Source organism: Hylobates moloch, unplaced genomic scaffold, assembly GCF_009828535.3.
Source record: "Hylobates moloch isolate HMO894 unplaced genomic scaffold, HMol_V3 SCAFFOLD_41, whole genome shotgun sequence".
NCBI lineage: Eukaryota > Metazoa > Chordata > Mammalia > Primates > Hylobatidae > Hylobates > Hylobates moloch.
The window spans coordinates 249523-275320 of NW_026652316.1; the positions used below are offsets into that span (position 1 = coordinate 249523).

A 25798-nucleotide genomic window follows, 5' to 3' on the forward strand; every position below is an offset into this window, starting at 1 on the left:
GACCTCATCTCTACAAAAAGTACAAAAATTAGCTAGGCATGGTGGCACACGCCTGTAGTCCCAGCTATGTGGGAGGCTGAGGTGGGAGGGTCACTGGAGTGCAGGAGTTTGAGGCTGCTGTGAACTGTGATCCCACCACTGCACTCCAGCCTGTGCAACAGACCAAGACTTTGTCTCTAAAAACAAACAAACCCAGATAAATCAAGTGTCCTTTGATTTATAAGCTGAAAAAGTTCTGGTTTCCCTTTTCTTTGCATAGATAAAAATCGTTGTAAACAAAATCTATACTTTTCCCCTCATTTATATACTTAGGTTCTAAAGCAGTTTAAACATTTTAAGTATTATACACAAATAATTTAGGGAGAATAAATGCATTTTTGTATTTCAAGTTAATTTTTACAACTGATCTTATTTTCAGTGACTTGAAAGACAAATTTATTGAACAGGTAATACATTTAAGAAAGACAACATTAGTACTCGTAAGTTCTACTTACAAGAACTGAGAGCATGATCACTGAATCACAGTGTTAGAAGGAGGCTTAATTACCATTCAGCCTAACCTAGGAACCTTTAACCTCCAGTCAAAGTATATCCCTGAAATTGGTTTGTGTTTGCACGTGTATACATTCTAGGGAGAAGGTACATAGCTAGAAATAAGGTTTTCTGAGGGCAGTAACTCTAAATGGCTGAAAACTACTGATCCAGTTCAATCATTTTTCATGAAAGGAATCCCTTATGACATTCCTAATAATCATTATAACACTAGGTCAGGTGCTAAAGATAGAGCAGGGAACAAGACAATGATGGTCCCTGATCTTCACAGGGCTTAGGGTCTGTAAGGGAGAGATTATAAACAAGAATCACATAATACCGGTGCGATCACAGTAACGACAAGCCCATGAAGAAAAAGTATGACAGGACCTAAATGAAGGTCTCTCCTGATTATGACAGGCAGGCTATGACCTGAAAGCTGAGTAAGTAAAAAGGGACCAAGAAGAGCTTCCCAGGTAGATGATAACAGCAGCACATGTGAGGACCCTGAAATGGGAAGGAGCCTGCTGAGCTGTGGGTCGGTACGAGCAAGGAGAGTGTTTGAGAACACGTAAGGTCTCCTGGTCATGTCACCTCACCTAAAGGCAACAGTGGAGGTGTGTCAAGGTAATATCTGCACCTTGGTTACTAGGCAGAGAACAGACTGGAGTGGCAATAGGGAGCCCGGTTAGGAGAACTGGGGGTAAAAGGATAGTGGTAGAGATAAAGAAGTAACTGATTTAATACAGTTTTAGAGGCAGACTTGACAGTTCCCGGTGACAGATTAGATGTGGGAAATAAGAGAAGAGGAGTCCAAAATGATCCCAACTTTCCATCAAGAACAATAAGAGGCCAGGTGCATTGGCTCATGCCTGTAACGCCAGTACTTTGGGAGGCTGAGGTGGGCCAATCACTTGAGCCCAGGAGTTTAAGGCCAGCCTGGGCAACATAGCGAAACCCCATTTCTACAGGAAAAAAAAAAAAAAGTAGCCAAGCATGATGGTGCAGGCCTGTCCAGCTACTGGGGAGGCTAAGGTGGGAGGATCACTTGAGCCCAGGAAGTCAAAGCTGCAGTGAGCCATGATGGTGCCACTGCACTCCAGCCTAGGAGACAGAGTGAGACTCTGTCTTGAAAAAAAGAAGAAAAAAAGAAAAAAAAAAAGAACAAGGTAGATTGAAACATCTGTCTGACACTTTCAGTGATAAAAGTTCACTACTCCTGAGGTAACTTAATTCATTGGTTCTACCCGGCATTTTAGACTATTTAAAAATAAAAACAAGGACTGGGTGAGGTGGCATGTGCCTATCTACAGTCCCAGCTACTCCGGAGGCTGAGGTGAGAGGATCACTTGAGCCCAGGAGTTCAAGGCTATAGTGCGCTATGACTGCACCTGTGCATAGCCACTGCACTCCATCCTGGGCAATAAAGCAAGACCCCATTTCAACAAAGAACTAGATAGATAAAACACCCTCTTTGATTGGCAAAGATAAAATGCGTTGGAAGCTTACCTAACATTTTGCTTACATAAGGCTCAATGTCCACATCCTGTAGATGTTGATAAGTGTGTGCATGATAGAGACGGAGCGTAGAATCCAAGCGAATGGAGACCCACACGCCATCTCCCACCCATGCAAGCTGTCGCACTTGGCTCTCCTTCCTGGGATGTGCATCAAAAGATTTCTAGGAGAGATTGTCCAATCACAAAGTTACTTTTGCTACATAGAATTTCATATTTAAAACTGTGCTAATTTGCACAAGTTAGCAGACTATTAAAAGAGAAGCCCAAATATTATATATTAAAATCTGAAACACATTTTACATATATATAAAATCTGAAACACATGATTACTCTTATATACACAATTGTTTTCATCCTAGAATGCAAAAAATAAAGAACTAAGAACAGGATATTGGACTTGAGCACTATATAGGATATCACCTTATAACAGCAATACTAGCACATCCACACTATTTAACAGTGTTCAACAGAAGGATTTTTTTTTTTTTTGAGACAGAGTCTTTACTCTTGTCGCCCAGGCTGGAGTGCAATGGCGCAATCTCGGCTCACTGCAACCTCCCCTTCCTGGGTTCAGGCGATTCTCCTTCCTCAGCCTCCTGAGTAGCGGGATTACAGGCGCACACCACCACACCGGGCTAATTTTTGTATTTTTAGTAGAGACGGGCTTTCATCATGTTGGCCAGGCTGGTCTCAAACTCCTGACCTCAAGTGATCTGCCTGCCTCGGCCTTCCAAAGTGTTGGGATTACAAGCATGAGCCACCGCACCTGGCCTAAAAGAAAGATTTTTATCTCCGGATTTTGTGTTGTTGTAGAGCCACTGTGTTGAAATAAGATCACAATTATAATTAATCAGGCTGGGCGCTGGTGGCTCACACCTGTAATCCCAGCACTTTGGGAGGCCGAGGTGGGAGGATCTCTTGAGCACAGGAGTTTGAGATCAGCCTGGGAAACACGGTGACACCCCAACTCTACTATAAATACAAAAATCAGCTGGGAATAGTGGTGCATGCCTATATTCCCAGCTACTTTGGAGGCTGAGGTGGGAGGACTACTTGAGCCCAGGAGTTTGAGGCCAGTCTGGGCAACATAGCAAGACCTCGTCTCTACAAATAAATTAAAGAAAAATTAGCCAGGTACAATGGTGTGTGCCTGTGATCTCAGCTACTTGGGAGGCTGAGGCAGGAGGCTTGCTAGAGCCTAGGAGTTTGAGGCTGCAGTGAGCTATGATTGTGCCCCTGCACTCTATCCTGGGTGACAGAGTGAGACTTTGTCTCAAAACAAACAAACAAAAATACCAAAATATAATTAAACTAAAAGGAACCCACACTGCTGTATATGTGTGTGAGGTACAGGCTGAGCATTCCCAATCCAAAAATCTGAAATCTGAAATGCTTTAAAATCTGAAAGTGTTTAAGCACCGATATGATACCATAATTCACCCTGAACACAGTATTTTTTTTACTGCACTAATGGTATATCATATTTTTCACTGTTATAAAGTATACAGGAAACATAAATAAATTTTATGTTTAGACTTTGGGTTCCATGCCCAAGATATTTCATTATTTATGTATATGCAAATATTCCAAAATCTGAAAAAAATCCAAAATCTGAAACACTTCTGGTCTCAAGCATTTTCAATAAGGGATATTCAACCTGTGTGTGGATAGATGGATGGATGGATGGATGGATGGATGGATGGATGGATGGATGGACAGGACAGATAGACAGCTAGATAGCTAGCTAATTAGATAGATATAAACAGATATACAGATAAAGATAACTAGATAGATAGATAGATAGATAGACAGACAGACAGACAGAATTGATATAAAAAACAAACATCAAATGGTTAACTTTGAGACTTCTAGGGAAAGAAATGTGATTTGGGGGAGGGTGAAGGAGAGCTTTCACCTTAACATTTCCTGTATGTTTTTTTTTTTTCCCCTAAACAATTAGAATGCATTTATGTATTGTGACAAAAAAAAAAAAAAAAAAAACTGTAAGAAAACAACGCTAGGCCAGACGCAGTGGCTCATGCCTGTAATCCCAGCACTTTGGGAGGCCAAGGTGGGCGGATCACGAGGTTGGAGTTCGAGACCAGCCTGGCCAACATGGTGAAACTCCGTCTCTACTAAAAATACAAAAAAAATTAGCCGGCTGTGGTGGCGGGAGCCTGTAATCCCAGCTGCTTTGGAGGCTGAGGCAGGAGAATTGCTTGAACCTGGGAGACGGAAGTTGCAGTGAGCCAAGAACATGCCACTGCATTCCAGCCTGGGTGACAGAGCAAGACTCTGTCTCGGAAAAAAAAAAAAAAAAGAAAACAATGCTAGGAGGTTAGGAGGTTTTCATTTTTACAACGAATTCCTAGTACAATGTTATTTCTGTCTGGAACACATATGTGGATGTGCCTGGATTACACACGGGGAGGACAGGGAGGAATCCTCTTCTCAAACAATCCTCATATAACTAAACATAAAAAGAACCATGTATTCAAACAAAAACACATACATATCTCTGGATACATACACAGACACACATTTAAACATTCATGTATGAATCCTCTTTCCTTTTTTAAAAAGCCACTTCCTACCCTCACAGTCAAAAGTGGCAAGAGAGTTAAGTAACACAGAAAGCTAAGATATTCAAATACATTACTCAAGTGCCCTAAAACACACAGATCCAGAAACAATTTCTAAAGAAGCTGAAAATAATTATAGTCTAATAGTCTTCGGATAATACAAATTAAATAAATACAGAAAACATAGGCTAATAACTTGCCTCTATTTTCATGGCCTTTGGCTGCACCACATATATTTTGTTCCTATAGCCACACCAGACTTTGTCATGTACCACAGTCATGCAACGGATGGAATGATGAGGCCGTCCAAGGTCTAAGAGGTGATAGTTTGACAAATCCCACTGCCCGTCTTTAAAAGAAATAAAAGGTTATAGTAAATGCATACCACCTGTTACTTAATTTCAGCACAAGAAACATTTTATTTGTTGTATAATTAAATTTATTGAGGAAGCACTCAAAGTACCATGTACTAAGTATACCTTTTATTTGCAGCCTGGGTTCTTCTATTGCATAAGCTGCAAAGTTGGAAGAGACCCTCAAAGGTCATCTGCTTCAAACTGCCACCCAGTACCTAGACCCCCTTTAAAACATGGTCACAAAAGCAGTGATGTGATGATAAATCAGTTACAAGTTATCTGTTTATCATAATATTTTTCTAATTAGAATGGACTTAAGGTTATTTTGGGAATAACGTCTCACTCACATGCATTTTGATGTATTTTCTTGGGTAGAAGTTGAGGGCAACTCATTGCTAACACTTTAGGAATTATGCATACTACATTTTCAGTGATAATAGAAACATGAAGAACCAGTCACCAGAACCTCGCTTTGCTTTGTTACCTTTTGTGAGCACACTGCCTCACAAAGCAGCCATTCTATTTTCAGACAGCTTTAATTGAAAAATATTACCCACACCTAGCTAATGTCCGTCTTTTTGTATGTAACCACCCATTCGTCTGCAGTCTTGCAGGGTGGAAACAAAAGAATAAATCCAGTCCAAACTTCTTCATTACAGCCCTATGTCTTCTCTTTTCAAAACCAAGTATCTTTGGCACGTGCTCTGTACCTACCACAGTTTATAGACCCTTCGTCCTAACTCTGTTTTGTTGATGTCCATTGAATATGCTGTCTTTATCTAGCCTAGCAGAGCAGGATTATCACCAGCCTTGTCTTTGAGGCCTAAGGCATTAAACTCATATTGAGTTTATAGTCAACCTTTAGGTAATTCTCACTCTTCAGACATGTCTCCCCATCTTGCTCTTCTGAACTCAAATGCAGGACTTTACATTGACACTTACTAAATGCATTTTACTTGTCTTATTCTGTCAATATTATTTTAAATTCAATTTACCAAAACATTCATCGTTTCATTTTTATTCTAGGCTTTTCCACTTATTAGCTGAGTGGCCATGAAAAAGTTACCAAAATGCTCTGTGTTTCAGTTTCCTCATCTATAAAATGAGAATGACCAGGGAACTTTCTTAATAATTTACTGTAAAGATTAAACAGCTGAAAAAGGTAAAATGGAGCCCTCTCGCTCTTTGATGATACGGAGTCATTAACCAGCAATTTTCAGGTACCAATCAATTACAAAAGCACCTGTCATCTACTCCACATTTCCTCAGCCCAGAAAGATAGGAGATTTTGGGAAAAGCCTTTCTAAAATCCAAATTCAGGGTATCTATGTTTCATAATACTTCCCAGATACACCAATCAAGTGGGTAGAAAATGATGTATCATTTTTGGTTGACACAAGTACCAAGGAGTTATGGAGCAATACATACTAAATTCCCTCAACTTCATTCATTCAAGGTAGGGTTTCTGATACCACCACCCTTCTATAGATGAAACAATGGTTTTAAAGGGGGAAAATATAAATAAGGTGACATGAAAATGATTAAACCTTACCCAATTAAAATTCTTTAAAAAAAAGTCCAAATGTTAAGTGGACACAAATTATTTTTAAAACATAGGACATTAAAAAAACACCAAGTTTCTCCGAATTGCATAAGCATATGAATGAAAAACAAATGCCTCCCTATCACATTATTTAAAAGTACCGGCCAGGCACGGTGGCTCACGCCTGTAATCCCAGCACTTTGGGAAGCCAAGGCGGGCAGATCACGGGGTCAGGAGATTGAGACCATCCTGGCTAACACAATGAAACCCTGTCTCTACTGAAAACACAAACAAATTAGGCCGGGCGCGGTGGCTCACGCTTGTAATCTCAGCACTTTGGGAGGCCGAGGCGGGCGGATCACGAGGTCAGGAGATCGAGACCACAGAGAAACCCCGTCTCTACTAAAAATACAAAAAATTAGCCGGGCGGGGTGGTGGGCGCCTGTAGTCCCAGCTACTCGGAGAGGCTGAGGCAGGAGAATGGCGTGAACCTGGGAGGTGGAGCTTGCAGTGAGCCGAGACGGCGCCACTGCACTCCAGCCTGGGCAACAGAGCGAGACTCTGTCTCAAAAAAAAAAAAAAAGAAAATGCAAACAAATTAGCTGGGCGTGGTGGCAGGCGCCGGTAGTACAGCTACTCGGGAGGCTGAGGCAGGAGAATGGTGTGAACCTGGGAGGCGGAGCTTGCAGTGAGCTGAGATCGCGCCACTGCACTCCAGCCTGGGTGACGCAGCAAGACTCCATCTCAAAAAATAAAATAAAATAAAATAAAAGTACCATAAAATGCCCATTGTGGTAAACATATTTTCCCTAAGGTATCTGTTAATGTATACCTCCATGCACACACTAATATATTTACTGATGTTGTGTATTGTTACTATTTATTCTTTATCCTACTGAGTATCATTTCTTTAAAACATAAACCAATCTACTTAAAAATGCTTTGCAAAGCAACAAATTAGTGTCCATGTTATATACACATCACCACTCACCCACTCCTCTGTGAAAGATTGCAAGGGTGCCATCAGCCAGGGCTACTAACACGATTCCCTTCACGTGTCTGCAAACAGGAAAGGGGTGTTCAGAACTCTCCAGTCAGGAATACAGAAGGGACCACATGCTACTGAACTAGTTCAGGGCCTCACAAAGGGCCAATCTGTGATGAGTTAAGGAGCTGACACCAGAATATAAATGAACACACCGCTTTCTTCACTGTGCATGTCCTGCTAGGAAAAAATGTCAGCTGAACTAAATAAACAGTATGAGTGGTATCTCAGTTGTTTCACTTTCTGGCCCAAGCTTCTCCTCTCATCACAGACAATCAACACAAACTCCAAAGACCAGAGACACGCACCTTGAGTGGAACCAACAGAGTCAGCCCTGTGGGCTCAGAGATAAACTGTCCGATTTTTGATAGTGAACACATAGAAAAGAACTAGTAAATCAATGCCCCAGTCAACATATTCACAAGCCATAAAGAATATTCTAAAGTAAACATAAATTAATAGGTATTGGTTATTTCCTGCAGTGCTAAAGAAATTGCAGTATGGTGGGGACTCAATCAAGCAAGTTTTCCTTTCTACTTCGTTTTCTATTACACAGTTTCATTCTCACTTAACTTCTCTAGTTCCATAAAAAGGGTTAAAAAAACAAACAAATTGGATACTAATTTAGTCATGAAACATGTATTAGCTTTCAAAGTCTTAAAATCTAGTTTACACCAAAATGCATAGTTTTAACAAGAAGAATTTCCAAAATAAAACTTACACAATACTGAGAATCGAATCTTTAAGCTTAATGGAATGGAGACATTTCCTCCACTGGGCTACAGATGAATGGACATACAAACTGCAAGAACAAAGGCAACACTGGTAAGGCATAGAGAACATCAAGACATTGCATATATCTAACAATGATCGCAAAGTTCATTCAGAAGGAAAGAAGAGTAACATATAAATTTTAGGAAAAGGTGCTGCTGCTTTTGTGCAATGGTCAGAAAAGAAAAATGAGAGTGAGGGTAGGCCTAAGGTAAACAAATAGGCTGCTGAGCAAAGAGAAACATGAAGACCGAAAAGCACAAACTAGTGCAATGCACAGTCAGTCTCACACACTTAGTCCTTGGGCAAAACTCTGTTTTTGAATTGCCTAACCTCTCTACTACACTGACCTATAACTTTTGGATGACAGAGTGGCCCCCATAGGGAGTGGCAAACTATGGCCTACAGGCCAGATCCAGTCTGCCACCTGTTTTAATTCCAGCCTGCAAGCTAAGAATAGTTTTTACATTTTTAAAGATGTGTATGTGGGGGAAATCAGGGGTATTTTGTGACAGGGGAGAGTTATATGAAATTCAAACTTCAGTGTCCATAATGCTCTACTGGAAGACAGTTACACTAAGTTTGCCAACTCTTCACTTTATAGTATTGGACTCATATGAAAGAGACGTACTACAGGTTGAGTAACCCTTATTTGAAAGCTTGGGACCAGAGGTGTTTGGATTTCTGACTTTTTCAGATTGTAGAATGTTTACATTATACATAACAGTTGAGTATTCCTAATTCAAAAATCCAAAATGCTCCAATGAGCATTATCTGCCAGCGTCATAACAGTGGTCAAAGAGTTTCAAATTTTGGATTAGAGATGCTCAACAGTAATCTTGCTTAACCTTTGTAAATGCACAATTTTGTACAACTCTCCACACAACTGGAAAGTGAACCATATAATATTAGTTATCATCATCTGACTTTTCAGATTGTGATTTGTTTTACCTATCTTAGTAAAAAATTCACTAAAAGTTGGGATTGGGCCTTCCTGCAGCCAAAATGTTGGTTGAATCCCTGTTTTCCTGCCCACATTCTAGCCTACATAAATTAAATATTCTCTGTCTTTGTGCTGTTCAGGATCTTCTATTTCTGGAGCACCTCGATTTTAAAATTTACGTACCTCTTCTTCCAAGAATATTATAGAAAGGGAACATTCTGTGACAAAGAAACATATGGCTTACTATTCAGAAACAGGGCAAGTCCAGTTTATGTGGTAGTTGCAACATAACATCAAATTGTTTGTCTACATAAAATTCTTTGCATTAATCCACACTTTTGGTATTTGTTTACCATATTTTACTTATCTTCTGATTTCAAAAGCAAAAGTAAAACAATAAACATATTCTAATGTTAAAAGTGTTGACACCTACCAGCCATTTTGAGCTCCAAGCCACATAGTTGGTAAAAGACTACTCATTTTCTGGGCTTCTTCTCTCACCAGGTCTTGTTCATTTGGCAGTACTGATATTTGATCTTTATATGCATCTGAGTCATTGCTGGAAAAGGAAGGGCAAAAGGAAAGAAATCTGAGTATACTTAACTATAGTTATAGTTTTCAGGGACTGAATATTTCTATATTTAAGTTTGTTCATTTGTTTATTATTTATTTATTTTTTAGAGATAGGGTATCACTCTGTCACCCAGGCTGGAGTACAGTGGCACAATCAGGGCTCACTGCAGCCTTGACCTCTCAGGCTCAAGTGATCTTTCCACCTCAGCCTCCTGAATAACAGGGACTAGAGGCACACACTATATCACACCTGGCTTAAACTTTTAGTTAAAAAAAAAAAAAAAAAAGAAAGAAACCACAAAAATTCCAGAAAAGCCAAAGTCAAAAGCTTACATCACATATTTCAATGATTGTACCAGAAATAACATTAATAAACTAGGAAGCCCAAGGAGCAGAAAAGATAGTAAGACATGGTAATGAAATACAGCAGTTAATATTCAGACAATTACTACGGCTCTCTCTTATTTTGGGTTTTGTCATAGTTTCTTCTCAGGTGAGAGAGAAGGGAGGGATACACACATACAAAAAGGAGGGAGAAATATAAAGAATTACCTAAAATAAATTAATAAACTGAAATATGTTTAATATTCTATCACGAAACCTTTCCTTTGAATTGTCAGGGCATATTTAGTAAAAGATACATAACCAGGATATCAAATTCAAACATGACCTATTCTTAATAATTCAGGCCAGGTGCGCTGGCTCACGCCTATAATCCCAGCACTTTGGGAGGGTGAGGTGGGTGGATTTCTTGAGGCCACGAGTTCAAGACCAGCCTAGCCACCATGGTGAAACCCCATCTCTACTAAAAATACACCAATTAGCTGGGTGTGGCGGCACATGCCTGCAATCCCAGCTACTTGGGAGGCTGAGGCAGAAGAATCGCTTGAACCCAGAAGGCGGAGGTTGCAGTGAGCTGAGATTGCACTGCTGCACCCCAGCCTGGGTGACAGGGTGAGATTCCATCCCCACACACACAAAAAAGAATTAAATGTTAACCCATTTATGCCAGAGGTTGCAAATTTTTTTTGTAAAAAATCAGACCTTAGCGATGACCTTGAGCAGTAGGATATGAATAACTCCCACAAGCTTAGCATTCCAATAATGGACCACTAGGCATAAATGGGTTATTAATTAATCTTTCTTACTTTATACACTAAGAATATGAAACTTTAAAAAGGATCTAGTTTAAAGAGACTTTCTTCTAGAGCAGATCTAGAAAAGGCAGGAAAGAAAATGAAATAATTCACTAAATGGGCCTAGATTAACCAACCCTTTAAAGGAAGAGCCTAAAACAAATAGTTTTCTTTGGTTTGTTTGTTTTCTGAGACAGAGTCTTGCTCTGTTTCCCAGGCGGCAGTGCAGTGGTGAGATCATGGCTCACTGTAGCCTCCAGCTCCCAGGGCTCAAGCAATCCTCCCACCTCAGCCTCCTGAGTAGCTGGGACCACAGGTGCATGCTACCATGCCCAGCTAATCATTAAGTTTTTTGTAAAGATGAGGGTCTCACTATGTTGTTCAGGTTGGTCTTGAACTCCTGGACTCAAGCAATCCTCCTGCTCAGCCTCCCAAAGTGCTGGGATTATAGGCATGAGCCACTGGAACCATCTGAATTGTTTTTTAATAAAATATTTGCATGAAAACTAAATTCAAAAAGGTCATCCACACCCATGTGGGAAACTTGTACAATGGCAGATTTAAACAATGGCCAATTTTGCTGATAACTGGAGTGAAAATTAGAGTAGGGATGGGATTAAAATGACAAAGAATTACTAATAGAATGGAAGACAGTAAGTACAAAAAAAAAGAAAAAAAAAACCAGACCAGAGGAGAAAATGAACAGAAAGATTTTGACTAATATATAGTCATACACCTGGTAAAACCATTTTGGAAAATGATGGACAGCATATATGGTGGTGGTTCCACAAGACTATACTACTATATTTTTACAGTACCTTGTGCATGTTTACATACACAAATACTTAGTTATGTTCCAATTATCTACAGTATTCAGTACAGTAACATGCTGTACAGGTTTCTAGCCTAGGAGCAATGGGCTACACCATATGGCCTAGGTGTGTGATAAGCCATACCATCTAGATTTGTGTAAATGCACTCTATGATGTTCACACAATGATGAAATCACCTAATGACACATTTCTCAGAACATATCCCCATTGTTGACTGATGCATGATTATACTTTTATAGATAAGATTTTTTTAAAAAATTGGAAGGTGTACAGAAGAAATGGGGGGGAATATCCAGCGAGAATGATGGAGAGGGAATACATGAAGTTATCACAAGAATGGGTATCTTTTAATCCACCATAGTGACACTAATTAGTGGAAATCTTTTGACTGTTTGAGATTATTTTGGTTCCTTTTATTTGTGCACTTCACCCAGTTTCCTAAGTTGATGACCCATTATTATACCTCGACTGATACACTGGGGAGAGGTCTTCTGGGATCTGAACTCCCAAAGGATCTGTAAAGACATGCTCTGTGTAGACGCCAGTTTGGGAGATGTCCACTGTGTCTTCAGCTGACCCCGCATTCCCTTCTGTAGCTTCAGTTGCTTCTTCTGCTGTTGGAACATTTTCATCAACCTCACTATTTTCTGCTTCCATTTCTACAAAGTAAATAAAACACTATTCTGAGTCTGGGCTTTTCTCCTCCAATTATTTCCCCACACAAACCCCTGTTATAGAATTCCATTCCATCTACCCACTCCTTCACACTGTATCAAGAAATTAAGAATTCTTGATTCCATTTAACAGTCATTACAGCATCTTTTTTTTTTTTTTTTTTTTTGAGACGGAGTCTTGCTCTGTTGCCCAGGCTGGAGTGCAGTGGCGCGATCTCGGCTCACTGCAAGCTCCACCTCCCAGGTTCATGCCATTCTCCTGCCTCAGCCTCCCGGGTAGTTGGGACTACAGGCACCCGCCACCACACCCGGCTAATTTTTTGTATTTTTTAGTAGAGATGGGGTTTCACTGTGTTAGCCAGGATAGTCTTGATCTCCTGACCTTGTGATCCACCCGCCTTGGCCTCCCAAAGCGCTGGGATTACAGGTGTGAGCCACCGCACCTAGCCTACAGCATCTTCTTTCAAGTTCTTTCAACCTTGTTACTTAAGATCTAAATTAAGTCCATAATGAGGTATCTGAGGGTAGCCTTAGACTCTATACAGATGGCAGGTAAAGAGAATGGATATACCTGGTGGTTTATCCATCACTGGAGAAGCACCATTGGTACTAGGGGAAGTGGCAGCTCCTGTCACACCTTCTGCAGAACAACCAACCACTGTGATGCCTCCTAACAGGCTGTCTGTCTCTGCTGAGCTGTTGCTTGTCATGCTTCCACATAAAGATGCTTTGTCTACCTGACCAGATTCTGAAAGATCTTCTCCTGCAGGGTAGTCTGTTTCTCGTGCACCTGAAAAATAAATCTTCTTGTAACAGCAAAGTAAACTTCTATAAATAACATTTTTTTCACTAAAACAATTACAGGTTTGAAATGAGAGTTATGCAGGTGAGATGTACAGCTAGTTGAATACAGGTAGCATTAAATTTACATAAACAAATCTTCACAATATGGGAAGGTAACTTAAAAAAGTAAGAAAATACTTCTATTAACACAAGTGCAAATAAACATAAAAATGTCAGAAAATAAACTCTTTATTTATTTATTTTTTTTTTTTGAGACAGAGTCTTACTCTGTCGCCCAGGCTGGAGTACAGTGGCATGATTTCAGCTCACTGCAACCTCCGCCTCCTGGGCCTAAGTGATTCTCCTGCCTCAGCCTCCTGAGTAGCTGGGACTACCGGTGTGAGCCACCACACCTGGCTAATTTTTGTAGTTTTGGTAGAGACAGGGTTTTGGTATGTTGGTTAGGCTGGTCTTGAACTCCTGGCCTCAAGGGATCCACCAACCTCAGACAAGTCCTAGGATTACAAGCGTGAGCCACCAGGCCTAGCCAGCTTCTGTTCTTAGTGAGCTCCTCAGCAGCCACAGGTTAAAAACAATCAAATTATATCTGACGTCAGCCAAAAAAAAATTCTTTTAAATCATCAAGACTACTGCTACTACTTGAAGTACAAGCTTCTATCCATTACTGTTAAAAATTAAATACCCCAAGTATATAGGGTGACTTAGATATTAGTAAAACATTAAAAACTAAGCATTTATAATATAAAAATATCATTTTTTAATTTAGAAAATTGTTTTATTTATATCACACTAAAAACTTATTGCAGTAAAAATAATATATATATAAACAAAATTTGCCACTTTAACCATTTAAGAGTGTACAATTCAGTGGCATTAATATTTACAATACTGGCATTAATATTTATAACATTGTGTAGCCATCACCATTATTTTTTTTTTTTTGGCAACAGAGTTTCACTCTTGTTGCCCAGGCTGGTGTGCAACGGTACAGTCTTGGCTCACTGCAACCTCCGCCTCCCAGGTTCAAGCAATTCTCCTGCCTCAGCCTCCCAAGTAGCTGTGATTACAAGAGCCTGCCACTGCACCTGGCTAATTTTTATATTTTTAGTAGGGACGGGGTTTTACCATGTTGGCCAGGCTGGTCTCGAACTCCTGACCTCGGGTGATCCACCCACCTCAGCCTCCCAAAGTATCAGGATTACAGGCATAAGCCACCATGCCAGGCCTTTATTTATTTATTTATTTATTTATTTTTTTAAACACAGGGTCTTACTCCCGTTGCCCAGGTGGGTGTGTAGTGGTGCATCATAGCTCACTGCAGTCTCGACCTCCCAGGCTCAAGTTCTCCTCCCGCCTCATTTTTTGATTTTTTGTGGAAAAGAGGTCTCACTACATTGCCCAGACTGGTGTCGAACTTCTGGGCTCAACTGATCGTCCCACCTTGGCCTTTGAAAGTGCTGGGATTATGACTGTGAACCTCCATGCCCGGCCTATTTCTAAAGCTTTTCCGTCACCTCACATAGAAACTCTTACGTTTTTATGAATTTGCCTATTCTAGATATCTCACATAAGTGGAATCATATAATATTTGTCCTTTTGTGTCCGACTTATTTCCTTTGGCATAGTGTTTCCAAGGTTCATCTGTGTTATAACATGTGTCAGAACTTCTACCTAGATGATAATGCATTGTACTCTTAAAAATTTGTGAAGAGGGCTGGGCATCCCAGTACTTTGGGAGGCCAAGGCAGGCAGATCACTTGAGCCCAGGAGTTCCAGACCAGCCTGGGCAACATGGTGAAACCCTGCCTACAAAAAGTACAAACAACTTAGCCAGGTGTGGTAGTGTGCGCCTGTGGTCCCAGCTACTCGGGAGGCTGAGCTGGGAGGATCACTTGAGCCCGGGAGGTCATGGCTGCAATGAGTTGTGACTGCACCACTGCAATCCAGCCTGGGCAACAGAGTGAGGCCCTGTCTCAAAAAACAAAAACAAAAAATTTGTTAAGAGGGTAGATCTCAGGCTGGGTTTAGTGGCTCATGCCTGTAATCCCAGCACTTTGGGAGGCCGAAGCGGGTGGATCACTTGAGGTCAGGAGTTCAAGACTAACCTGACTGCCGGGCGTGGTGGGTCACGCCTATAATCTCGGCACTTTGGGAGACCAAGGCGGGCAGATCACGAGGTCTAGGAGTTCAAGACCAGCCTGGCCAATATGGTGACACCCTGTTTCTACCAAAAATACAAAAATTAGCCGGGTGTAGTGACTCGTGCCTGTAGTCCCAGCTACTTGGGAGGCTAAGGCAAAAGAATCGCTTGAACCCAGGAGGTAGAGGTTGCAGTAAGCCAAGATGGTGCCACTGCACTCCAGTGTGAGTGAAAGAGTAAAACCCATTTTCAAAAAAAAAAAAAAAAAAAAAAGACTAGCCTGACCAACATGGTGAAACCCCATCTCTAGTAAAAATGCAAACAATTAGCCGGGAGTGGTGGCAGGTGCCTGTAATTCCAGCTACTCAGGAGGCTGAGGCAAGAGAATCACTTGAACCCAGAAGGTGGAGGTTGCAGTGAGCCAAGATCATGCCACTGCACTCCAGCCTGGGTGACAGAGTAAGACTCTGTCTCAAAAAAAAAAAAAAGTAGATCTCATATTAAGTGTTCCACAATAAAATACAAAAAAGAACTTCATTTCTTTTTATGGCTGAATAATATTCCAACATATGGATGTATCACATACACTTCCTTAATTTTTAAACTAATGTTTTAACATCACATAACGTTTAATCCAAAACTTTGAAGACCTTTCCTTATTAATTAATCCAAACAGTCCTCTGGCTCCCAGTTATTTTCTCATATTCCCATTGTTTTATTTTCTTCACAGTATTTTTCACTACCTGAAAATATCTTCTTTATTCAATGGTTTCCAGTTTGTTTTTTAATCTTCCCTAACTAGAACATAAGCTTCATGACAGCAAGGTACAGAACTGCATCTTCAGCTGCTACATCAGTGCCCAGCAGGTAGGTGGTATGGAGGGAGGGGAGGGCAGAGAAACGCATGACTCACTCTTACCTGGCACACTTGCAATGCACAGAACATGAGAGTTGCAAACAGTGAAACTGTCTAGGATGTTGCCAGGTTGAACAGCATCAATAATAAGAACTTTTGTAGCCGAATGAGTGCTGGTACAGATCCAAACTAGACTGGATAATTCTTCTTGATTTTTTAACTCCTTCTGCTGTTCCTGTACAGACAAAGGAGGAAAAATGTTTAAAACAATATGTATGTGCAAATATTCATAAGGTGGTGCTGTTACAGTAAAAGGCAATACTATTTCAAATTTACTTCCAAATTATTTGGAAGGGTAAAAATACAACCACTGATGTGGTTTGGCTGCGTCCCTGCCCAAATCTCAACATGAATTATATCTCCCTGAATTCCCACATGTTGTGAGAGGGACCGAGGGGGAGGTAATTTAATCACAGGGGCCAGTCTTTCCCATGCTATTCTCATGATAGTGAATAAGTCTCACGAGATCTGATGGGTTTATTAGGGGCTTTCACTTTTGCTCCTTCCTCATTTTCTCTTGCTGCCACCATGTAAGACGTGCCTTTCATCTCCTGTCATGATTCTGAGGCCTCCCCAGAGGTTACCTATGTAAGCCCAATTAAACCTCTTTTTCCTTCCCACTCTCGGGTATGTGTTTATCAGCAGTATGAATACAGACTAATACAACCACCTGTCAATATTAATTAGTAGATGAAAAACTAGCAGTTAGGCTGGCACAGTGGCTCACGTCTATAATCCCAGCACTTTGGGAGGCTGAGGTGGGAAGACTGCTTGAGGCCAGGAGTTTGAGACTAGCCTGGTCAACACAGTGAAACCCCACGTCTCTACAAAAAATAGAAGAATTAGCCAGGTGTGGTGGTGTGGGTGTGTAGTCCCAGCTACTCGGGTGGCTGAGGTGGACAGATCACTTGAGTCCAGCAGGTTAACACTGCAGTGAGCCATGATCATGCCACTGCACTCCAGCCTATGTGACAGAGCGAGACTCTGTCTCTAAACAGCAACACAAAACTAACAGGTAAAGCAGAACAATGATAAAACGTTCCATTATCTTGACCACTGTAGTGATTACACAGGTGTACACATGTGTCAAAACCCTGACCTATACCCATTTCAAGTGCACACTTTATTGCATGTAAATTATACCTCAATAAAATTGATTTTAAAAGGGTGCTGAGGGACAGTAAGCCAGGGCACAGTAATCCCAGTTAGAAGTTGGACCCAGAGGCAAATTTTGGATGAAAGAGTTAAACTCATAGTCTCATAAACCAGGTCAAATGTTAGTACACACACTTACCTTAAGTTCCTGATCTAACTTATCTAAACTACTCTGAGAGGCACTTCGCTGTTTACTGCCTTCTGGATCGAAACCAGCAACGTCCTTGTAAAATACACTTGCTCCAACGACAGAACCACCATCTCTGGTCTTCCCACCAGATACATTGACTCCAACCGCACACCACAGCTGCTCAGGCGAAAAAGAAAACAGTATTAAGTCAGAAATGTTCAGAATTTTCATGTTTTCTTAAAACAACTAATGGTTGTAAATACAGGTCTTTAATATAACCTAAAATTATAAAATGAACAATAGCCTCACCATAGAAGTAATACTTACACTTTCTTGGTTTTAGAAAAAAAACTACCCAGAGTTTAGAAAACATCTCCTTTTAATTCACAATGAACTTACCTTCATTGATGTATCTTTTTCATCTAGAGGTCTGAGATAGACAGGCACAGGTAAATTTTTCATCTTATTTTCACCTTGACCATTGGTTACCTAATAATGGTGGAAGGAGGAGCGAAAAAGGCACATTAGTAAGCCTTCTTACTGTGTGAACTTCTTACAGATCCACTGAGACATGAGCAAGCACTGCTGTTATTTACTCCTCGAAATCAAGTTCAGGTTTTTTTGTTTGTTTGTTTTTGTTTTTTTTTTTCTTTTGAGACAGAGTCGCTCTACTGCCCAGGCTAGAGTGCAGTGGCTTGATCATGGCTCACTGCAGCCTCAATCTGTTGGGCTTAAGCGGTCTCCTCCCACCTCAGCCTCCAAGGTAGCTGGGACTACAGGCACAGGCCAACACACCCAGCTAATTTTTTTAATTTTTTGTAGAGACGAGGTCATGCTATGTTGCCTAGGCTGGTTTCAAACTCCCTGAGCTCAAGCCATCCTCCACCTTGGCCTCCCAAAGTGTTAGGATTATAGGCATGAGCCAATAACAGGCACCATGAGCCAATGACAGGCATCAGCCGATTTTGCCATTCTTATTTGAAAAACAGAAAAGTCAAGTAAGGCAATTCAATAAACAGGATACAATGGGAGCTCAAAAAGAGGCTCTAATTCACACATATGCGCACACAAGCACACGCGTATGTGTTTGTACATGAACATGTGAGTCTTTTGGGGTAGGAATTATGGAGTAGACAGATAAAGCTCCTGAAGACCTGAACTTAATCTTAAATGAACAGTTTGAAAAGTTCCATGCCAATGATTTTTTCAACAATGATGCTGGTTTTCTAAAAAATGAAATCTTCAAATATTAAACCAGAATCGCTCTGGTTACAGCAGAGTGGGTACCTCAAACTCCATGCACTTAGCCACCCTTTATTGACTCCTCCCCTCCTCACAGACTCAGAGCATTTCATTTGAGTTCTACAGCTCTAGAAAACAGCCTGAAAACCACCACCCTCCACACTTAAATGTGTGCCCAGTCCATGCGGCTGAGATGAGCAGGGCTGGGATGCGTACGGTGAATCCTTCATGCCCAGGCACACTCAACTCGCCCTCTTCTTTCCTGCTGGATGCTCTTACCACATGTGCATATTACCTGTTTGTACTTCTGAGGCAGACTCCAGCCAAAAGCCTGCACTCTACCGTCTTCCTTCTGAACATGTGCTTTTACCTGACGATACTGCTCTCTCTTTTGTTCTCTGCGTGAGGCTAAACTAGCTTCAGTTCTAAAAGGAAAAAAGATTTTCCTAATTACGTGAATACATTTAATTACATTTATCCCCAGTTTTATCTCTCCTCTGTCACTAAAACAGCAAAAACAACAAAAATTTACATGATTTCAAATTAGTTTATTTCAACTATAACAGCTCCTTAAAAAGTGTTATAATAGGCCAGGGATGGTGGCTCATGCCTGTAATCCCAACACTTTGGGAGGCCGAGGAGAGCAGATAGCCTGAGGTCAGGAGTTTGAGAGCAGCCTGGCCAACAGGGTAAAACCCCGTCTCTGCTAAAAATACAAAAATTAGCCAGGCACGGTAGTGCGGACCTATAATCCCAGCTACTTGGGAAGCTGAGGCAGGAAAATCATTTGAACCCGGTAGAGGTTGCACTGAGCCAAGATGGTGCCACTGCACTCCAGCCTGGGGGACAAGAGCAAAACTCCATCTCAAAAAACAAACAAACAAACAAAAAAAGTGTTATACTAAAGCTGGTCTTTTTAAGTTTGTGCAGTGAATTCAGTGCCTAAGCTTTAACAGGTTAGCAAGCAGCTTTGTTACATTAAATTGAATCATCAGCCACCAAATTTATATCAGGTTTCAGATGCTGGCCATATGAAAGGGGAAAATTCTAAAGTATGTTTGGCTTTTTTATTGTTGTTGTTCATTCAACAAATATTTACTGAGAATATCCTAATGCCAGAAAATGTGCTAGAAGTGATTTAAAACTTAAGCAAATCAATATCTGCTTAGGAAGATTGATATAGGTTAGATTTTAGATCCCATTAACTTGTTTCAGAAAATAAAAATGCAAACTGATTTGGTAAACTTTGGAGTTATAAGGTAAAATATTATTAAAATGATTTTGAAAATAATTTGTCATTATTTTGGCCATTTAAATTTTCATAAGATGAGTTGCTATGTATATATACCACAGTTAACATATCCACCTATATGTCAGATACTTTACAGATAACTGTATAATTGGATCCAACCACCTTTGAGATAGGTTATCAGATTAATTTTACAGACAGAGAAACTGGGGGCTCTGAAAGGTTAATTTGCCCAAGTGTTTGTATCTAATGAGTAGTAAAGTCAGGATGGAAAACCAAGTCCTCTGACACCAACAGAAATGTTCAAACATTTAGGATAAAGGCTCATTTATCTCTAAAAGCCATTAACATTTCTATTAATAGTTATTTATCAATGTTATCATACCAGCAAAAATGAGGCATTAAAAAAAAATCCTTCTCTTTTATAAAAACTGAAAAGCAATGTTCATAAAAACTGTTGACTACAAGTAATTTACTTAAAGATAGCCAAGTTACAGAAATGATTTTTTTTTTTTTTTAAGATGGAGTCTCACTCTGTCACCCAGGCTAGAGCAGTGGGCACGATCTTGGCTCACTGCAACCCCGCCTCCTGGGTTCAAGTGATTCTCCTGCCTCGGCCTCCCAAGTAGCTGGGATTACAGCCACACACCACCACGCCCGGCTAATTTTTGTATTTTTCGTAGAGACGGGGTTTCACCGTATTGGCCAGACTGGTCTCGAACTCCTGACCTTGCGCTCCGCCCGCCTCGGCCTCCCAAAGTGCTGGGATTACAGGTGTGAGCCACCGTGCCCGGCCCAGAAATGATGTTTTATAGATTTACCTGAATCCTTATAGCTGATAAGAGGCCAAGAATATTCTGAAGCACTAACTTAGAGCATAATGATTAATTTGGAGAAGACTTACTCCTCGCTAAGGAAATCAAAAGCTTTGGACTTATCCCCAGGGAGCTGAGATAAGGTGCTGCTTCTTTTCTTGACGGACGGAGTAACATGAGACGTGGGTGCATTGTACTTCAGATTAACAGGTGGTTCAGGCTTCTTAGTCGTGTTACTTGAGGAGCTGAAAAGTCGGCTGAAACTAAAAGAAGAAAGTATGTCTGTGTGTCTACATGTACTGTGAGAAACAATCCTTGATTTTCCACAAACTTTTATGTTGAAAATTTCAGAGTACTTTTACGAGGCAATGAGTTAGAAATTGGCAAAAACAGTTTTTGTAGTCACACGCTGCAGCCTTAGCAGTAACTCACAGCCAAACTCAGACATTCAGTGAAGAGAAACTACTGCTTAGAATGGCGGGTGCCTGTTCTTTAACTAGCAATTTGTATAATGAAAGCAAGAAGCTCTTAGGTAGAGGAAACTTCTCCTACTGAATAAATACATACTTTTTTGGTTTTTTTGCTAGCTCCTACTTGGTGCAAGGTAAGAGCGATTGTTAAACAGCAAGGTTATGGCTGTGTGATGTGAATGGAAGCTTAGTATGCCAGTTCTAAAAACAGCTTATTATAATCAAGTACTAGAACACATATTACCATGTTAACACACATTTTATACATTTTCTGATTAAGCTCAATTTAAATAACTACTTTCAGGTCTATTTCTTTTTTAATTGACAGTTCCATTAAATAGCAGATTCACCAAAAAAGGGTAAGTTTTAATCACAGTAAACACATAGTACCTTCTAGCACAAACATAACTCAAGCCCAATACATACACAATACTACTCAAACCCTACAAGCACTAAATTTCTCATCTTCACTTTGTAAAGTTTCTTACAATCACAAAACCAGCCAATCAGAAACTTATTTAACGGGGATCCAGGTCATTTTCAAGTCTCTAAATAATTCCCCATTAATTAAATTTGGCAGAGGATTGCAACAAATGCACAATCAACATGATGCAGCTTACGATATCATATTTTTTGTCCTTGAGAAGAGCCTTACCGAGTTGGCACACTATATATTAAAAAAAAAAAAAAAATTCAGTTTAGCTACTTAACCATTACCCCTAGTTTAAAAAAAAAAAATGAAGGAAAGAAAATGGACATAAAATCATTACTGGAAATAAATTTTGACTGTAATTTTCTTGTCTCACGTGCTGTCTAACATCTTTGTTTCTCAATACTTACAACTGCCAAATGCTTGACCTTTTTTTTTCCTGCATGGCTGGATTTTCTCGTGATGCCCTACATTCGAAAAGAGAAGAAATATTTATCAGTGAAGTATTCTGCCTTTCTTTCTGAAGAACAAGAGACCCAAGAAGTTCATGGGATACACAGAGGAGAGTCAACAATTAAATTCAATAAATACTGTAGTTACTTTGACCTACCATGTGTCAGTCAATCTGCTAAAGATTGACTTTAATTCTACTAAGAAAAATAAAATAACCTCCCTCCCTCAAAGAGCTTAGTCTACCGACAGAGGATTGTAATACGTGCTAGACAGATAGCCAACACGCCTGAATGATATTTAAAATTTTTTATTGAAAAGATACCCTCTAACTTTCCCTTTTATTAAAATATTGCCTTGTAAATTCCCATCTTTACATAAAAGTCTCTATCATCTATACTTGGAGCTCTCACAAAATAGCTTGAAACTTTGGCATTCTGAGTGGTCATTTTTCACAAGACTAAAACTTTTCCATCACTGGAAAGATGACCACAGCAGGGAAGAGGATAAACTGGATTGACAGGTGATTCAACAACATTTCAGAAAATAAGATAATCCAAATTGATTTATAAGGTGGTAGGGATTCTGCCATCATAATCAGAGCTCTCTTTTCACTACTTTTTTGTTATGAACTAAATTAAAAACATTCTTTACTTCAGTGAAGAAGTTAAAAGTAAGCTACTATTTCCTTTAATTTGTTGACTACCACTTGGCTGCTAGAGTTAAAAACAGCAATGGAAAGTGAAGTCTGGCTGGGCACAGTGGCTCACACCTGTAATCTCAGCACTTTGGGAGGCCGAGGTGGGAGGATCACTTGAGGTCAAAAGTTCGAGACCAGCCTGACCAACATGGCGAAACCCTGTCTCTACTAAAAAATACAAAAATTAGCTGGGCATGGTAGCACACACCTGGAAACCCAGCTACCAGGGAGGCCGAGGCAGAAGAACTGCTTGAACCTAGGGGGTGGAGGCTGCAGTGAGCCGAGATCACACCTCTGCACTCCAGCCTGGGCACAGAGCAAGACTCCATCACAAGACTCCATCTCAATAAATGAATAAACAAATAAATAAATAAAGTCCACTTTCAGTTCTTTGAATATTTATTATTTATTCGATATCCACTAAATACTGCAGTTAAGAACATACACTTTTTAGTGGGTTAGTTTCTTTGTCTAATAAATATAAATTACAATACTGATCTTCCTTATGGGCAGTTATAAGCAGTTACAATTACAGCAAATTGTAAAATGATATGTTAAAACACTTGATTCTAATATAACATTGGTAAAGGGTACATAAACTGTGAAATAAATGATGTAATCCTAAGGAAGTAAAAGTTGGCAATTAGAGAATGTGTTCATAAACTTAAAAACAACATGTCAATGCATACTATTATTGGTAAATCTGATATGACAATCCAAACTCAAAAATATGGGTAAATTAGGCGGCAGCTCATTTACAAACTTTTCACGAGTTCTTTCTAAATTAAAGAAACACTATTACTGAGACTATGACCATTAGATGGCAGCATTGGGTGAGATTTAGGAGTCAACCGACTGAAAGATACCAATGGACGGGTGTACTTGGCATGAACAGTTAGAAAAGAGAGAAAGAAATCAAGCAAGAGTATCTTACAGAAAGACACTGAGTCAAAATAATTTATTTTCCTGTGTTACATATGAAATTGTGATCTTTTCCTGACATTACCGGGAAAGTAATACTGATTTCTATACTTGAAAAATGACCATCATTCCTAAGCAATAATAATTGCCTTTTAGAGGTCATGGTAACATCCTCCAAGATCCCTTACTGGCCCAAAAAGCACCTCCTTTGATCACATTCTGTTGCTAATTCTGAGTGTTACTTTAGAAAGTCTCTCCTAGTAAACAGAGAAAGGGGCTTGGATCTCACAGGGCAGGACTTTAGTTCCAAATGAAGGAATATTCAAACCTACAAAATAATAATAGGAAAATAATGGAGTGCTTGTCATACAAACCGAATCATCTCTGTCCATCGAACAGCTTCTTGAAGCTCCATCAATCTCTCTTTATACTGGTTTCGCTCCATGAGAACACGGGCCATTTCTACTCTAGTAAACCGTTTCCTCTGGGCTGTGGGAATATCACTCTATAATGACAAGAAAATGACATATTCTGGAAGCTTATAAATGTCTTGGTGTTCATCTCAGTTATGCAAAATCTTTCAGTTTTTAAGCATTCCTTAATTTTTAATCTAGTAGATCATTTAAAGAAAAATGGCCTTATAAAAACAAAATCAACAAAGAGATTTTTTTTTTTAAATATATTTTTTGAGACAGGGTTTTGATCTGTTGCCCACCCTGAAGTGCAGTGGTGAAATCATAGCTCACTGCAGCCCCGAACTTCTGGGTTAAAGCAATCTGCCCACCCCAGCCTCCTGAGTAGCTTGGACTACAGGTACATGCCAACACGCCTGACTAATTTTTAAATTTTTTTGTGGAGACAGGGTCTTGTTATGTTGCCCAGGCTCGTCTTGAAATAATGGACTCTAGTGGTGCTCCTGCCTCAGCTTCCCAAAGTGTTGGGACTACAGGTGTAAGCCACTGTGCCCAGCCAACAAAGAGATTTAAATAATCACTCATGACTACAAAGATAAAAGGCAGCAATTTAATTTCTGAATATATACACAGATATTTGAACATATTATAAAGAAATCATAAAGAGTAGTGTGGGTCTGTTCTCATAGTTCTTAAAAATATATAAAAAATAAAGCTAAAAAATAAAAAGAATAGTAGGGGGCTGGACGCAGTGACTCACGCCTGTAGTCGCAGCACTTTGGGAGTCTGAGGCGGGTAGAATGCTTGAGCTTAGTTTGAGACCAGCCTGGGCAACATAGTAAAATCCTGTAGCCAGGAGTGGTGGCACACACCTGTAGTCCCAGCTACTTGGGAAGCTGAGGTAGGAGGATTGCTTGAGCTGGGAGGTCAAGGCTGCAGTGAGCCATGACCATACCACTGCAGTCCAACCTGGGCAAGAGAATGCAATCCTGTCTTTAAAAAACAAAACAACAACAACAAAAAACAGTAGGGCCAGGCACGATGGTCCACGCCTATAATCCTAGCACTTTGGGAGTATCACTTTGAGCCCAGAAATTTGAGACCAGCCTTGGCAACATGGTGTGAGATCCCATCTCTACAGAAAATAAAGAATTAGCCACGTATGGGGTGGCGCACATCTTTGATCCCAGCTACTCAGGAGGCTGAGGTTAAAAAAAAAAAAATGCTTAGAATTGCTTGAGGCCAAGAGTTCAAGACCAGCCTAGGCAACATAGTGAGACCCTGGCGCTACAAAAAATAAAATTAAATTAACAGCCAGGTGGGGTGGCATGCACCTGTAGTTCCAGCTACTTGGGAGGCTGAGGCAGGAGGATCACTTGAGCCCAGGAGTTCAACGCTGTGGTGAGATATGATTGTCACTGTACTCCTCCAGCCTGGAGGAGTGACAGAGCGAGAC

General features: G+C 40.2%; 1 protein-coding gene across 14 annotated transcripts in view; it reads right to left on the reverse strand.

Moving 5' to 3' along the window:
• LOC116463547 (C-Jun-amino-terminal kinase-interacting protein 4) overlaps positions 1-25798 on the reverse strand; it is a 165344-nt gene that overhangs the window by 15816 nt on the left and 123730 nt on the right. For all 14 annotated transcript variants that reach the window (XM_058434710.1, XM_032146680.2, XM_032146686.2 and 11 more), the window contains 14 exons: positions 24304-24434; positions 22269-22325; positions 21048-21221; positions 19190-19319; positions 18052-18141; positions 17662-17829; positions 16371-16542; positions 13079-13297; positions 12297-12492; positions 9725-9850; positions 8299-8379; positions 7524-7591; positions 4834-4982; positions 2041-2212 (listed from right to left, as the gene is read on the reverse strand). In XM_058434710.1, coding sequence (XP_058290693.1) covers positions 2041-2212; positions 4834-4982; positions 7524-7591; positions 8299-8379; positions 9725-9850; positions 12297-12492; positions 13079-13297; positions 16371-16542; positions 17662-17829; positions 18052-18141; positions 19190-19319; positions 21048-21221; positions 22269-22325; positions 24304-24434 — 1933 coding nt within the window. The remainder of the gene's footprint in view (positions 1-2040; positions 2213-4833; positions 4983-7523; positions 7592-8298; positions 8380-9724; positions 9851-12296; positions 12493-13078; positions 13298-16370; positions 16543-17661; positions 17830-18051; positions 18142-19189; positions 19320-21047; positions 21222-22268; positions 22326-24303; positions 24435-25798) is intronic.